Here is a 15,175-nt window from a genome sequence, read left to right as displayed (position 1 = left end):
GAGCACTGTTGTCTTACATAAGCAGGCTCCATGCAGGCATGTAATGGGGATGACAAGCTGCACAGCAGGCGGAAATGAGGTTGCCAGAGAGAAAATCTGACGTTGTCTACCCACGGTACCCCTGGGGCCCTAAGTGTCACATAAGACTCGGATGGTTCCTCAGACGCCTGTGTACATGAAAGACGTGGGTTTACATAACATCTCCAGGAGTCGGGGGTGAATCACTACACTGGTTCTAGCAGGACACAGTATTTCTGAATGAATAGGAGACCTTTTTCCAGCTGCAGCAGAGTGCTCTAACCTTTTAAATAACCCTAACCCAGTGCTTAAATACACCCTCGAATCTGAACATGTGCCTGGAGTGTGCAGACTGTGGAGGTTGGATATATTTCAAGTCCTGGGAGCTTTCAAGTGGATGGATTGAGAATAAAGAAATGTGCTGTACCTGGAGCAAAGTCTGTCTTTCCGTAGAAGCGAATGATCCCCTGTTTCTGTCCAGCCACTAGGACCTGATCGCCGAGTTCGATCTTCACACCATCGGGGTCCAAACTCCCCACTGACAGAGATTTCTTTCGCAGAGCTGAAAAGACAATGCGGCACAACAACAAACTGAACATGTGCTGCTTTTAAAGTCAGCATTTTTCTGCCTTCAGTAAACAAGCAACTGCTGCTAAAAAGATCTAGCAAAGAAGAATTACTGGATCTGTCTACATTGTTCCTGGCCTCTTGTACACTGCAGGTGTCAAACTGGGGATTTTATCACAGTTTCCAAACACCTTTTATTTCACAAGGGCTGGAGCCAGGGGTGGCACTTGACAAGTACAGTAACATCAGGAAGTGCACTTAGTTCGTCCAGGAAATGGTGTCTCCCGACACCCTGTGATTTTTCACACGCACCTTTCTCTCTGTCTTTCTCCTTCTTCTCCTTCTTGTTCTTGTTGGTAACTCGTGAAAAGTCCATGCGGGGAGTTTTTGGGGTGGAGGTGACTGACGAGGGGGTCTGATCCAGGGCTTTGGTGATTTTTGATACTGGTGCAAAAATACCTGGATAGTAAGAAGGTAACACAAATACATGCATGTAAAAAAAACTGAATAAAGGAGCCCAATATAATTAGCCCAACTACAGAGTCCTTTCCCTCTGAAAAAGAAGAAAGAACAAGAGGGGAAGCACACCCTGCTTTTGTATGTGCATGTACCAATGTACACACATTTCTGCAAGTATCACAAATCAACATGTCTATTTTTGGTGGATGAAATATCCAAAGCAGCATTGCCAGCGCTTTTCCAGATGCAAGGGACTCAAAGGAGGTTTGAGGATTCTGAAGACCTGTCATTGACTTCACCCCAAAGAGATTCTGTGCAGAATTTGTCTTTAACAGTACATTTAAACTTCCAACTTGTCTGTGTCTCTTATTCTACACTCATAAAGGTCCTGATCCTGAATGCAATGAAAGGAGACAGGAGAGGAAGAGGAGTACCTAGTTTTGGGGGACATATGAAGTAGCGCACACCACCCACACTCCCGTCATTCTTGCCCTCCGGCTCGTCCAGCTCCACCCCGACCCACTGTCCACTGGCGAACTCTGTTGTGCCACAGAAACGGAGTGTGCCAGTCTAGAAGAGGAACTGACTTTTAGAAGGCATGAAAGAAAGGCATTCTTGAAAAACCATGATCTTTTTCACTCGATCAGCTCAGCTCAGAGGGGACCAGAATTTTACCAGAATAGGAACAAGTAATAGGTTTATTCCATGCTGAAAAAAAGAAGAAAGAAAACACAACGTTTCGGCTGTGAAAAAAGCTCCACGGCCGAAACGTTGTGTTTTCTTTCTTCTTTTTTTCAGCAGGAATAAACCTATTACTTGTTCCTTTGCAGCCTACGCATGCTGACGCAGTTACCCACCTGGGTTTTCACTGTGGTACATGATATCTAACAGGAATGATTAAAAGTTCAACTCACAAGCATACAGTACTTTCTATATCTGTTATCCACCTCTTTTTATGCTGATGAAACATGCAGTTCAACTAAGATTTAAGGTGAAGGACAATTTTTATTTTGAATTAGAGGGAAAAGTACAGTGTTTCTAGAATTCACTTAACACAGAAAGTTTAAGCACTCTAACCAAACTGGCAATAATACCAATTAATCTCTGTTTATTTATATACTCTGAACTTTGCTTTCAGTATGCAGTATCTGTTATTTTCAGCTTTGCAAGGGCACTTTCTGTGTAGTGTGTGTTTTAAAAGACAAAAGGTGTCTGAGCTGTCCAGGTGTTTTCTAAGGTAACATGAGAATCACTAACATAAAGTGTTTTAATCGCAAAAAACTAACACCCAGTGTAAACCACCCCCTTCCCAGCAGAACAGGAGAGACATCATTGCACAGGTTTTGGGGAAGCTATAGGTTTATAGGTGGGGACATACTGTAGTTTTTGAAAATAAGTAACTTTGTATACAAACTTATTAAATGCAAGTTTCCAAAAACATGTAAAAATAGGTGCATATATTAGAGCTCAGTTTGTTAGAGTGAAAAGTAGATTCAGGTTCACACTTAAATTCTTACTGCAGAATAAATATACCATTCCTTCCATTTACATATAGTTCCTTTCATCTCAAAGTACACTGTCCTGAAAATGCTTCACATATAGTTGGGGACTACTTCATTACCAGCTGAATTAAAAGAGTACTTGAGGGAGGCAAGGTTATAAAACTCCAGAGTAGAGTTTAGCCAGGGCACAGGTTTAACTCTCGTCCTCTTTTGAACAGCACCTTGACATCTTTAATGACCTAGCAGTCAGAACCTCGGTTTAATATCTCATCCGAAGGACAGTCAAAAGAAAAGATAGATAGGATCACTTTATTTGCCATATACAATTTCTTGCAGTAGGAATTTGTTTTTTCACATTCCCCAGCTTGCTCTCCATGAGACACACAGACAGGGAGAGAAGCTTGGGGTTAGAGCACAGGGTCAGCCATTGTACAGCACCCCTGGAGCAGCTTGGGTTAAGGGCCTTGCTCAGGGGCCCAACAGAGAAGGATTCCTCTGCCGGCCACAGGATTTGAACCGGCAACCTTCCAGCTAGAGGGGCAGATCCTGAGCCACAGTCCCACCACTCAGCCCAGTAGATGTCAGCTGCTTTAAGGAGAGCTGGGCTACCCCAGCTTGTCCCTTGCCATACCTTTGTGTCATCGAGCATGACTCGTTCCCCCAGCTTCAGCCCCAGGGAAGTTAGCATCAGGTTCCCAGGGATGTTGTCATAGTTCGGCAGGGTGACCCTGGGAAGGTTGCAGCTCAGGGGCACGGCGTCCAGCAGAAGCTGCTTCAGCTCTTTGGCCACCATGGCTGCTTCTGCCTTGTCCAGGCTCATGTCCATGGGGTCGGGCACCACGTCCGCAGGGCCCTGGCCCTTGCTGTTCTGTATAGGAGTGAGAGAAAAGGAGATGGCTCTTGAAAACACCCTGATCTTGCGGACATAAACAGTTCAGCCCTCTTAAATACTTACATGTTAGCAGTCATGGCAAAGAAAATAATGTGATACATTCCGAGCACAAAACCGAGTTGGCACCAATGCACCAGGATTAGACACCAGATTTGGGGGTGCTTATATCTGTATGGAAGGAACATTTTCTTTTTATAGTGGTGGTGTTATTAGCTGCTGATATATAAATTTCAATCCAATCTATCTGACATCCTTGCTGTTTGGAGTTTGCAGCTTGGAGATGCAATATTAGTGAAAAAACGTTTTTTTTTTCTTTCTCCTCCCACATTGCAGGGTGAATCCCAGCAGCCTCGAGGGAGCCCAGAAAGTGCAGGGGGATGGCCCTCGCCTTACCCTGACAGTGGGGTTCGCCCCGTGCTCCAGAAGACACTTCACCGCGCCCAGACACAGGTTTGAAGCTGCAATGTGCAGTGCTGTGCCATGGTAGAAATCGCTGCATGTGGAGTTCAGCACTGTGGAGACAATTCAAGCTAAGGTCAGTGGTGTGCCTGCACCAAATCTTTTGAAACTCCAAAGCCGCACCCCATCCTGTGCTGAAATAGGGCATACAGGCAAACATCAATCCATCAGTGGCTTTAAATGATTCAGAGTGAATTATGTGTGGTACAGATCTCTGCTTATTATTTCACAAAGAGGAATGCATTTCATTTGGAAAGCTGTAGAACACAAGATTACTGTGAGAGGTCAGTCGTGCTTGAAGTGTTCTTAGTTTGGTGTCCTTAGGAGGGTTTTTCAGCACAGCAGTCTTAGCCTTTACTTAGGGATGAGGTTCCAGTCTAGTGCAGGGTTGTCATCCTAGCCGTGGTATTGAAGCGGTGGCAGTGTACTGACACTGCATCCCTTTTGCTCTCAACCCATTCTGGGATCTGAAGGGATCTGTTCACGTTTTTCATATTCACAGCACTGACTGCCAAACCACTTAACGATGCATTCAATATACTGAGCATCAAAAGAAAATCACCTATAACTGCAGCACATTCCCAAATTACAAAAAAGGTCTACTAATATTTTATTAAATGGGCATAACAAGTAAATTCATCATGCTGATTGCAGTTGATTAATTATCAAGAGAATGTCACATGCTAGTAGTGTTGGAAGCACTGTGAGCTGTAAATCTGTGAATCTCGCTTTGCACCAGGTTGTAAGTGTTGTGAGTGTTTTCAATCATTCCTCTCAAAGGAATGCTGGTCAAGCTTGATGCACAGCATTCCTCAAATATTCAGAAGGTCTCAAGACAGGTGAGTCACATTCTCATTTTGCAAGAAGGTCATGGTTACATGAGCAGCAGGAGGACGTCCTGCTGGAATGACGTCACATCAGGGTGAGCTTTCTGGAAGGGCAATAAGTCAGGTCCCTGGACCAGTCAGTGTAGCTCAGTGTATTGTGGCTGGCTGCCATCAATCATACATGCAACTTCATTAGTGATTAAACGATCCTGCCCAGACAGTCACACTTGGATGTTAATTGGTGATTTGTACAAAATAGTTAATGTATCATTCTGCACGTGTGCACCACAGTCACTAACATCCATCATGGTTGACTATATAGACCTTTTTATTATCACTTTCAGAACTATTATGGACATGTCTAGAAGAGGCAACATAATATGACAAAGACAAAAAAGTGTTGTGCTCTTGCTAAGCGGGACATATTAATGCCACCAATCTTTCAATAGGATTGCTATTTAGAAGATTATGTCACCTCATCACCTGCCCAATCAGCTGTCTCACTACTGAGGTTTTAGTGTCTATGTAACATTCACTCGGCCAGTCATGAATAATCAAGTCATCTAAGTGACCTAAAAACATTTAATCATTTAAAATCAGTACATCTTGTTTTTCTTGTTCTCTACTGCAACAGGATGAGGGCATGTTGAGTGATGTGTGTAACTGGATCTGGTACCCTGAAACCAAAGCCCATTAATTTCCTGAAGCTACAATGCAGTGGATTAAGACCACATCATTTCAGAATATATTGTTTCATGCACAAGACTTCAAAAAAGCTGAAAATAATTTGAGCCTCTGCTTGACAGGTTTTGGTACTGTAGTCCCTTTTTAACAGTACTTTAATCATCACTAATCTGATTATAAACCTGTTCAGCAGTTCGTTTTTCGACGTGGGGATTAAGAATGTAATATCCTGGAATTTCAGGTATCTCTGCCCACACCTGTCTGAAGTAACCATTCACATCGCAGTTGAATCAAGAGAGCAGCATCTCTTTTGTCTGAATGTCTGTTTCAGTTTGGTCTACATTAGATTAATCTGTTGTACAAACTGTTTTCTTAGAAAAAAACATTTTGAGTCAGTACAAAAAAACTCTCAGCGAAAGTCTGGTTTTATGTGGAAAGGGAGATGAAAGCAATCTGAGCAATGGTTCACAGTGCTACAGTCCACAATGGCACTCACAGTCTGAGTAACCTATGTCCTAAGCTCTGTACTAGTAGAAGGGACCACACAGGGTACAGTGCTGCACCTGGATTACCAGGCTGTAACATATGTAATCTCACTTCATAATGCTCATTGCGATTGTTTGGGTTTCACAAAACATTCAAACTTTTTAGTTGTCTGTATGATCAGACAGAACCTGTTCTCTGTATTGCAAATTGTTTTCAGTCAATTGTAATCAACAAGTTCCAGGCTTTAACCAGTAGACCTCCCCTACTCCCCACAACCCTGAATGTGTCTCTTTAACAGTGTTGCACATGCTGCTATCAGTTCAAAATGCTACAGGTTCTTTGCAGCCTGTCTAGGGGGAAGGAAAAGAGGAGGTTCTGAATGTTTTAAAGTGGGCATCTGACCGTGAGCATAGGGTGGCGGGTGTTTCTGCAATAGATTGGAGCTTCCTCTGGTTGCAGCCTCCGGCACTACATCTAAAATAAAAAATGGAAAATGGGAAGAGCTCAGTTAACCTATGGTCCAGTGGAGAGGTTGTCTAGTGTCTTTTCTTATTAAGGGATGGGATAAATGATAAAGAACTTTCATTAAGAGGCCAAGGAATCACAAAAGAATCTTAACAAGGTGTACTTCACCCATTTTGTGAACAAGAGTACCCAACCGTGAATTTTGTTGCAACACGTTGCCAGATTTGTTTCATCCATTGGAACAAAGTCCATTTGGAAGATGCATGTTTGAGGCAAGACTGATCGTTAAAGTGATTAGAGCACACAGAATTATTGGTGTCATAATGAACTCCCTGCCTTGCCATCTTATATCTCTGTATCTGTTGCGACAGAAGTACTGTCTTTGTTTTTATAGTGCAGATGAATTTGTTCACGATTTTAAACATGACTAGAAATCCTGAGTGTGGAATGACAGTCATTTACCTTTGTTTTCAACCTCAGCTTCCTGTGAAGCACAAACCATAAGTGGATCTTCTTCTGCTGCTGCTTGGAACCTGAACTTGTTTTGAAGTCTTTTGTTCCCCAGCAATTCTGCATTCAATAAATACATGAGGTATTTTTCTTTAGATTTCCTCTGTCAAATCCAGTTTCAGGGGAAAGATATCACAGGAACCCAACACTGGAGATACACTGCGTATAGGTGAAGACACACTTGAGCTTTCATGTAGCATTTCAAGTCAGTGACTTTAAGAACATTATTCCTACAGCATTACAAAGCACACAAAGTAAGGCTTTTTAAAAGAAAAATAGTCATGTTATGCTCCGTCATACAAGCAAGTTATGTAACAGCACATTAGTTTTGGTCTGTAGCTGTAATGTGAACAGCAGTCAGCTGGATCAGCTAAACACAGATTTTGCCCATAAATGCTCTCGTTAGTTGCGGATCTGTATATAAACTATATTGATATTATTACGTCTGATTGTTTATGATTCATTACATTACTCTGATTGCAATGCATTGGCTGAGATGAGAGGCGCCCCTTTTCTGTAGTGTACCTTTAGGCTTGGCTGCCTTAAGCAGGATCCGAATGAGCTCGGGCACATCGAAGTAGGCTGCATAATGGAGCGCGTTCATGTTGGTCCAGCGGCTGCGAAGACTCACGTCAGCTCCCAGGGCTATCAGCTGGTTTGACAGCCGAAGTGCTGCTGCAGGATCACCTGTTGAACAGCACATGAGAAATCAGACAGGGTGGAAATTCACCCTGCTGTCCTTTTCCCTTGATCTGAACCAACCACTGATTTCTGGCTTGGCCATCAGAGAGAGCTGCATCAGCACGGTATTCAACGCCAGCTCTGCTACAGACAGCATGAGGAATTGCTGATGTTAGGTGCAACTCCATGATCGTATGTCATGGGTTCAAACCTGGTTTGTGTCGCTTAGATGGACTGTGACCAAGATATGTTTTTTAAAGCCACAAAATAAAAATATAGTGCTTAAACTGTTCAAAAATGCACTTTTAAGGAAATCAGTGACTCATGCTTCAGTTAATCTGTGGCATAGTCATTCTCAGGGTGGCAGAATGACTTGTGTACCCTGTCAGTACTGTCTTAAATCCCTGCTTGTTACTGATGTCAAGTCATCTGAATACAGTATCTAGCTTTTAAACTTCTTAAAGCCACTAGAAGACATACTTTTACATTGGACACCGGCAGTAGGATAATGTCTTTTGAATTAGTTCTCTTTCCTTGCTTTTTTCGTGGTTTCAAAATGGAGGGTGAATTTGGGTTTTGAGAATCTTAATGCTCACATTGACTCTCAGCACTGTGCCTTTCCAGTATAGTCTTTATTCTTATCAGGTTTCTTTGGTCTCTTCCACCCTGTCCATGTACCTGTACATTAAGGATGCCTGTGAAATTTGCAAAGATTGTCTTAGAGAGTAAACCTGCCTGGTGCCCTTTAGACCCCACTTTCTATCTTATATCATGTTCTTCACTTCCCAGTAACTCCAAATGTTTACCTTTCCGCCCTCATTATTCCTTATTAAATTATTTCTTTCTTAAAGATACATACCATAAAATTGTAGGCCCCTTTCTCATTCCTGGATCTTGGATCAGTGGCTTTCAACTACAAAGTTATTCACCTGATTACAAACATGATAGAACTTTTCAGCCTGGCTATAGATTTACGACTTCATGGAGACTGTCCATATCAGGGCAGTTAATGATTTACTGATGAAAGCACACTCACTGTGATTTTATTTCCATCCTTGTCTAACTAGACATTTGTGATATATTTGATACCAATGATAATACTATATCATACAGAATTTTACACATGCTAATAAATATTTTCCCTTAATGTATAAAGGATAAAAATTAATGCTATACGTCAACAGAAGGCAAGTGGTAGATTTTCCTTTTCCCTCTCTCTGCCACTTACCTACTCCATGAGCTCCAGCTTTGCAGGTGTAGTGCAGCAGGGTCATATCTGTCAGCCCATCTCTGTCATTGACATGACAACCCCTCTTCAAGATCTGAGGTGAGACATAGACAAGGGCCATTGAGAGTGAGTCCAACCCGCCTCTCTACTGAGCAAAACGGGCCCGTTTACACTGGGCATGCTCTCAAACGAGTATTTATAGAAATCCACTAGGGGCAGCCATCACCATGACAAAGGTGGAAACGTGCAGAGGCCACCACCTGTACAGTTCGCAGCTTGTGACAACTCCTTGACAAAAACGTTTGCACAGTAGCACCCTAAATGCGTGCATTGTAGTCAAAACGTATTGCAAATGCGGAAAATTCAACCCATACTTATACTACACCCATACTACAGCCGAACTACACACTTTCTCTTGTGTGTGTTTCTGTAAACGAGTCAGGGGACTTTTCCTTGTGGCCATCTTGCCCAGGTATATGTCAAGTATTTTAAGAATATCGTTTCGGAAATATCTGTTGTTGGTGACCCTCCCACGGGTGATCTTACAGCACCAAAACCTAACACTGAGCAGAAGTGATTTTTTTCTACGGCATCTTTGCTTTATGATTGAGTGGCCGGTTTTCACACTTCTGTGCAGTTATGCACAAACTACTTTGGGGTCACCATGGAATGATTTTGAGTTACAGGTCTGCGACGCCTGAGCTAGGGTGTCAAATGATTATAATACTGCACACCATGTTAAGACATTGCAGAGACATTGTATATTGGAATTGCCTAGTATTCCTACAACAGTTGTGCTCCTGTGGTATCCAGATTTATTTTTTATTGAACATCTAAATCAGGGCCTGCAGGGGACACATCGTGGAATGAAGATACAACCATATGAAAGCCTTCTAAAAATGTTGTTAAGTGTTTCACAATATTTCCTTCTATGGGCTTTTACAGGAAGGACACTGGATTGCCTTGCTCATATGCATACAACAGATGTGTGACATACTGTATGGATGACAAAACCAGAATTGTACAAGATGCTTTAAACCTTTACCTTCCTTGGCATGCACCCAAGTAGAATAAAATATCAGATAAAAACTGAGAAATTTAGATTTTTAAAGAACTTAATATTTTACTTTTAAAAACAAATATTTATTAAAGGAAAAGGCAAGGCAAGTGAAGTTACATAATTTCTAAATCCCAATTTGCAATGCAGGTCAATTGACTAGGTTAATATGATAAGATAATCATTTAAAATGTCACTGTGTACTGGAAGCGTAAACAATGTTGGCAACTGACGCCTAAACACTGGAGTGTTTAAACTCAGGCATTTATTTTCTTTAAAGTGATCAAACTGCCTTTGTATACAGTATGCAATGCTTATTCATCAGTAGACTTTGAACATACCACAGGTATCCCTGGCTCGGTAACACGTGAAATAACACAGAAAAATATGTTTACTCAGCCAGATTCGTAAGTCTTTTCATTTCATGGGGTAACAATAGGAAAAACTGCAATTTAAAGGAGTCCAAAAACAGAGGAGTTGTTTTATCTCAGATTTAATGATGGTTACATTTCTCAAACCATTTAGCTGTGGTAGCTGTGTTTCATGATCTTTTGCACAGGCTAAATTTGAAACCCTGAGTTGTTATACAATTGGCTTTGTAAAGCCAGTGCTGTAACCCTTTCTGTGGATGGCACTGTATTTGAACTTCAGTCTAAATGGAAAAACCTGGGGGTGATATTTGATGTGCAACATATTGTCAAAACATCTTTCTTTCACCTCAGAATTATCGCTAGACTACATTTGATGTTAATTTGGCAGCCAGAATCCTGACCAGGTGGAATGAAAGTGAGCACATTACTCCTATCATGGAGTCCTTGCACTGGTTTCCTGTCAAATTTTGTATGGACTTCAAATTTCTCATGCTCACCTATAAGGCTCTGCATGGCTTGGCACCTCAGTACCTGTGTGAACTATTATCACCCTACTCCCAACCTCACAACCTTCGCTCTTCTAATTCTGGTCTCCTATATGTCCCTCAAGCCCGTTTACACTCTATGGGTGACAGGACCTTCTCCTGCTGCGCCCCAAAACTCTGGAACTCTCTCCCCAAAGATATCAGAGAGTCACCTTCTCTAAACTCCTTCAAATCTGGACTCAAAACCTTCTTTAGAAGAGCCTGTACTTAACTGGTTCCATTCTTTACCCCTCTGCTCCTACTGTATTCAATACCCCTGTCTACTGTCTCCTCTCATTGTGCATATCTTGTGTATTTTTTTATTGTTGTTGTCATTCTGTAAATAATAAAAACAAAGTTTATTATTATTTTTATTATTATTATTATTAGATCTGCCCCCTCATGTTCATTTCTGAATTTACAGCAGGGCTCATTCTGAATCCCAAGGAGGTTCAAGCACCTCTAACTTCTTGAATCAAAGACAGTACTAGAATACCCTACTACACAATCTATATTAGCAGCTAAAATGGAGACTGATCTTAAAAACTTCACCTGTCCTGGGAGCAACAGCAAGAGCATTTGGAGAGCTAAATCCCGTCAGATCAACATGGTCTTTCGCGAAGGAGCAGATGACACTTACACAGATCAGACAATGGTTTAATTTACTGCCTCTGCTAATGCAGGCCAGCCAGCCTAATTGAAAAGGCTTATTACTGCGACAGTCAATCCTTGGTGGTATTCTGGCTCCTGGGAACACTGAGGAATAACAACTGACAACAGAGCGAATTTACTGCCTGCAGTGATCAATACAGCACTTGGGAGGCACCACCCTGGGAAAGCCACCTCTCCATAACTCCTTAGTTCTGATCACAGCTCTGATTGAAAATGGCACTTTACTTTCTAAATTCCTGCACGTGCCCCTGTTTGCACACAATTCCTTTTTTAATATGGAGAGTCTGAAGTGCTTCTACCATCTGCCTCCATACTCCTCGTTCCAATTGTTTACACTGTGTTTTGATCATTCTGAGTCTCCAGCTTTGATTGTACTGTATATACAGTATAATACAGCTGTAGTGTCTCTCCCCTTTGGCCCATTGCTAGAACAAAGGCAAAAACTTGCCTTTGCACCTTTTTAAAGAAGTCTTTCCAGTCTGTGCAAGATATACTTTGATTCAGAGCTTCTGCTATCCTGGGACAGCAGACAGAGTAAAATTTAGATAGATCAGAATGAGTGAGCAGGGTGTGTGGCCAGCAGGGTTTGTAGGAATCATCCTAGGGATTTTTCTAAATGGAGTTTGTAACAAGGGTTTGGGAGGGATGACAACAGCCAAGTTCAGTCATTCTCAGCTGTCAGTAATTTGTCAATATTAATGATGTCCTTTCTTCAGTTAAACATAATTAATTACTAACTCCCTTCTCTCCCTCACATTAATCTTTTATATCCCATCTCCACCTGTGTCTGCCACTTGGTCACTCTTCTCTTAGCAGGGGGGTTCCAGCCTCCTCATCTTCAGGCCAGGAGGTCAGCCCTCAGCCAAGCTGGTTAAACCAAATTATTGTAACTTAAAATACTCAATTAATCTTTTAATACACCTAATTCCTGTTGTCATTCCTAGTGAATAATGTGTTAACACACCGAGAAGATAATAGCTACCATCCTAATGGTTCTGTCGAAAAGTGGAACTGCCATTCCTGTTTCTTGGATTTGGGATAACGGAGGATAGGTATTGAAGGAATTCGGTTACAATTGTAACTGTGAACTGTCACTTGTACACAGTCACTTGTAGCTGTCAGTACAGTCAAGATGAAACAAGTTATAGTCAAGCAGGGCTTTTGAAAGTGCAAAAATCTAAACCCTTATGTTTATCTTCAAATTTCTTTTTTGTATACACTGATTTGCAGAGGCAATTTTCATGCTACCAAGTTATAAAAAACTTCAAATCCACTATATAGAAAGAAATCATACAGTTGTATGCAAATGTTTGGGTACCCCAGGCCAAATTACATGTTTTGTATATTTTCTAAGTGAAAAGAAGTTAACACAGCCTCTGCAGCGAACAAACTTAAACTTGACATATTTCTGCAAATTTTAATGCAGTTACTATTTATTTGCTACATTTAACAGATTGAAAAAAATAAAACAGTAAATGTGGCATGTGCACTAGTGTTATTTTTTTGTAAGGTCTCAGAAATTAATTGACTCGTTAGGCCTTAATCTACAGATGCAGCCATTCAAAGTGCGCGGCACAGACACGTACCGGAGGTAATTGGCTACGGCCTCGCGTGTCACGATGCAAAATACCGCGGTACGTGATTGGTTGACCGACAGGGGCACCCATTAATTTTGGAACATAAACATACAGTATATGGCTGGTCTCGGTACTTTAAAGAAAACATACACACCAGTATTCCATTTCTCCCTAAACATTTTAAGCATCGAAGTCTTTAACGTGATACCGGAGTCAACAAGCATACTTTTAGAATTTGATTAAAAGGGAATATAATATGGAATCGCGTATCTAAAGAAATTAATAACGATATAATTATACTCATGTACCGCAACACAAGAATTGTTACATAATGTTTTGTAGCGCTTTTTCAACAGTCCTCATGTGACCTCACCGGTGGCGCTGTGGGTTAGGTTCATGACTCCCACATGACTTTTTTTAACAAACATTTCTCTGAAAAAATAAAACGTTTCCCTGGCTCAAAGATTAAATAAACCTTCACTCGCACCAAACAAATTTATAATTCTAAATATCACAACATGATCGAATTTAAGTCATTTTAATAACAATGAATAGTCACCTAGGCGTTACAATATAAACATTTATATTGATTTAAATCGCGTTTAAATCGCCTTTATTTAAAACCCATAAATAAAGCTGATACTGTTTAGACTTTTAATTATTTAAAACTGTATTACAGCAGCACAATGCACAATGCAACGTAAATCGCTATCTTTGTCTTCTGCGTAATAATGTTCACCTCTCTATCCAGCAAATTAACAATAGTAATAATAATGAACTTTATTGTATATGGCGCCTTTAAAGCTGGCTCCTCAAAGCGCTTTGCAGGATAAAAACAATAACAACAATACTGTTAGGCTGGGCAAATTTTTTTTTAAAAAAGAAATACAAAATGAGATATAATGATGTGTTCCGGCTTAGACATTAACAAAGAGCATAACACGTGGGCGGCCAGCGGGAGTGCTGGCTGTGACGAATTAAACCAGTTTCACAGGTATTTTCAAAGTAGAAGGGGGTGAGATTTCCAGCGAAAGACACCTCCTCCCCTCCAAAACAAAGGAAGTACAGTACTTACTAGTTAAGAAAGCTAGGCTCCTCAATTAAATCGCTTTAACATGCTAATGCATTGGTGTAACAAGCTTCTGGCGTGGCAAGCTTCTAATGTCAACCTGACTACAGCGAAAGGAAACCTTCTTTATTGGAAGACAATGAACATATTCTAGCCCTAAATGAATTAATAGCAAACATGGTTTACATAAAAGACATTTTTCCAAGAAAGTTTAGCCTTTGTCACTAATGAAACCACTAAATAAAGACATAAATAAAGAAATCTTAAGATTTTTAAAATACATGACTTTGCTAAAATTTATTTAAAAATAAAAACTCCATAAGAATCGAGTAATAGGTTTCATTGCGCTCTGACAGATCGTCTTTAAATTAATTGTTGATTTAAAGGTTGACAGTAAATGTTTATATTGTAACGCATACTGTACAGCCTCTATTTCTCTATAAAAATCTAAAAGATCGTTTGCACAGCCTAAGAGAGAGGCGAATGCATTACAATAGATAAGCATACTGTAGAGGAACACAGTATAGGCATCGTTGATATGAGGACTTTTGAAACCGAATTTCCCAAATTTAATATGTGCTTTTCTATGTTTATTGTCAATTGATTGTCCATAATATTGCTATTCTAAGCATGGAGCGCTTCACCCTGCCTGCTGTAGGAAGAGTTGGCTTATTCCTTCCCTGCCTGACGAGGGCAGACCCTGCCAGGCCCTCGTCGACACCGGTTCGACCATCACCCTGTCCTGCCGGCACCGAGGCAGCCGGACCCCCAGGGCGCTCACCGTGCACTTTAATAATAATAATTATAATAATAATAATTGCTTACACTTATACAGCGCTTTTCTGGACACTCCACTCAAAGCGCTTTACAGGTAATGGGGATCCCCTCCACCACCACCAGTGTGCAGCCCCACCTGGATGATGTGACGGCAGCCATAGTGCGCCAGAACGCTCCCCACACACCAGCTCTCAGTGGGGAGGAGAGCAGAGTAATGTAGCCAATTCATAGATGGGGATTATTAGGAGGCCATGATTGGTAAGGACCAATGGGAAATTTGGCCAGGACGCCGGGGTTACACCCCTACTCTTTTCGAGAAACGCCCTGGGATTTTTAATGACCACAGAGAG

The 15,175-nt window shown here is 41.2% G+C and overlaps 2 protein-coding genes across 5 annotated transcripts in view; one reads left to right on the top strand and one right to left on the bottom strand.

Annotated features, from left to right (window-relative positions):
- Positions 1 to 15,175, bottom strand: part of clip3 (CAP-GLY domain containing linker protein 3) — a 34,760-nt gene that overhangs the window by 7,004 nt on the left and 12,581 nt on the right. The window contains exons 4-12 of one of the 4 annotated variants that reach the window (XM_088627404.1): positions 8,779 to 8,872; positions 7,395 to 7,556; positions 6,822 to 6,929; positions 6,297 to 6,368; positions 3,832 to 3,950; positions 3,178 to 3,414; positions 1,479 to 1,614; positions 898 to 1,044; positions 446 to 580 (exon numbers count right to left, since the gene is read on the bottom strand). In XM_088627404.1, the coding sequence (XP_088483530.1) occupies positions 446 to 580; positions 898 to 1,044; positions 1,479 to 1,614; positions 3,178 to 3,414; positions 3,832 to 3,950; positions 6,297 to 6,368; positions 6,822 to 6,929; positions 7,395 to 7,556; positions 8,779 to 8,872 (1,210 nt within the window). The remainder of the gene's footprint in view (positions 1 to 445; positions 581 to 897; positions 1,045 to 1,478; positions 1,615 to 3,177; positions 3,415 to 3,831; positions 3,951 to 6,296; positions 6,369 to 6,821; positions 6,930 to 7,394; positions 7,557 to 8,778; positions 8,873 to 15,175) is intronic. The other 3 variants (XM_088627405.1, XM_088627406.1, XM_088627407.1) reach the window with 3 other exon arrangements.
- The window catches only part of LOC148672071 (cytochrome P450 2M1-like), a 41,277-nt gene continuing 29,946 nt past the window's right edge, over positions 3,845 to 15,175 (top strand). Inside the window, exon 1 of the mRNA XM_088627408.1 lies at positions 3,845 to 3,973. Coding sequence (XP_088483534.1) covers positions 3,936 to 3,973 — 38 coding nt within the window. The 5' untranslated portion in view covers positions 3,845 to 3,935. The remainder of the gene's footprint in view (positions 3,974 to 15,175) is intronic.

This window comes from Lepisosteus platostomus, chromosome 4 (assembly GCF_059453375.1).
Source record: "Lepisosteus platostomus isolate fLepPlt1 chromosome 4, fLepPlt1.hap1, whole genome shotgun sequence".
In the NCBI taxonomy this organism is placed as follows: domain Eukaryota; kingdom Metazoa; phylum Chordata; class Actinopteri; order Semionotiformes; family Lepisosteidae; genus Lepisosteus; species Lepisosteus platostomus.
This window is presented reverse-complemented; position numbering and strand designations above follow the sequence as displayed.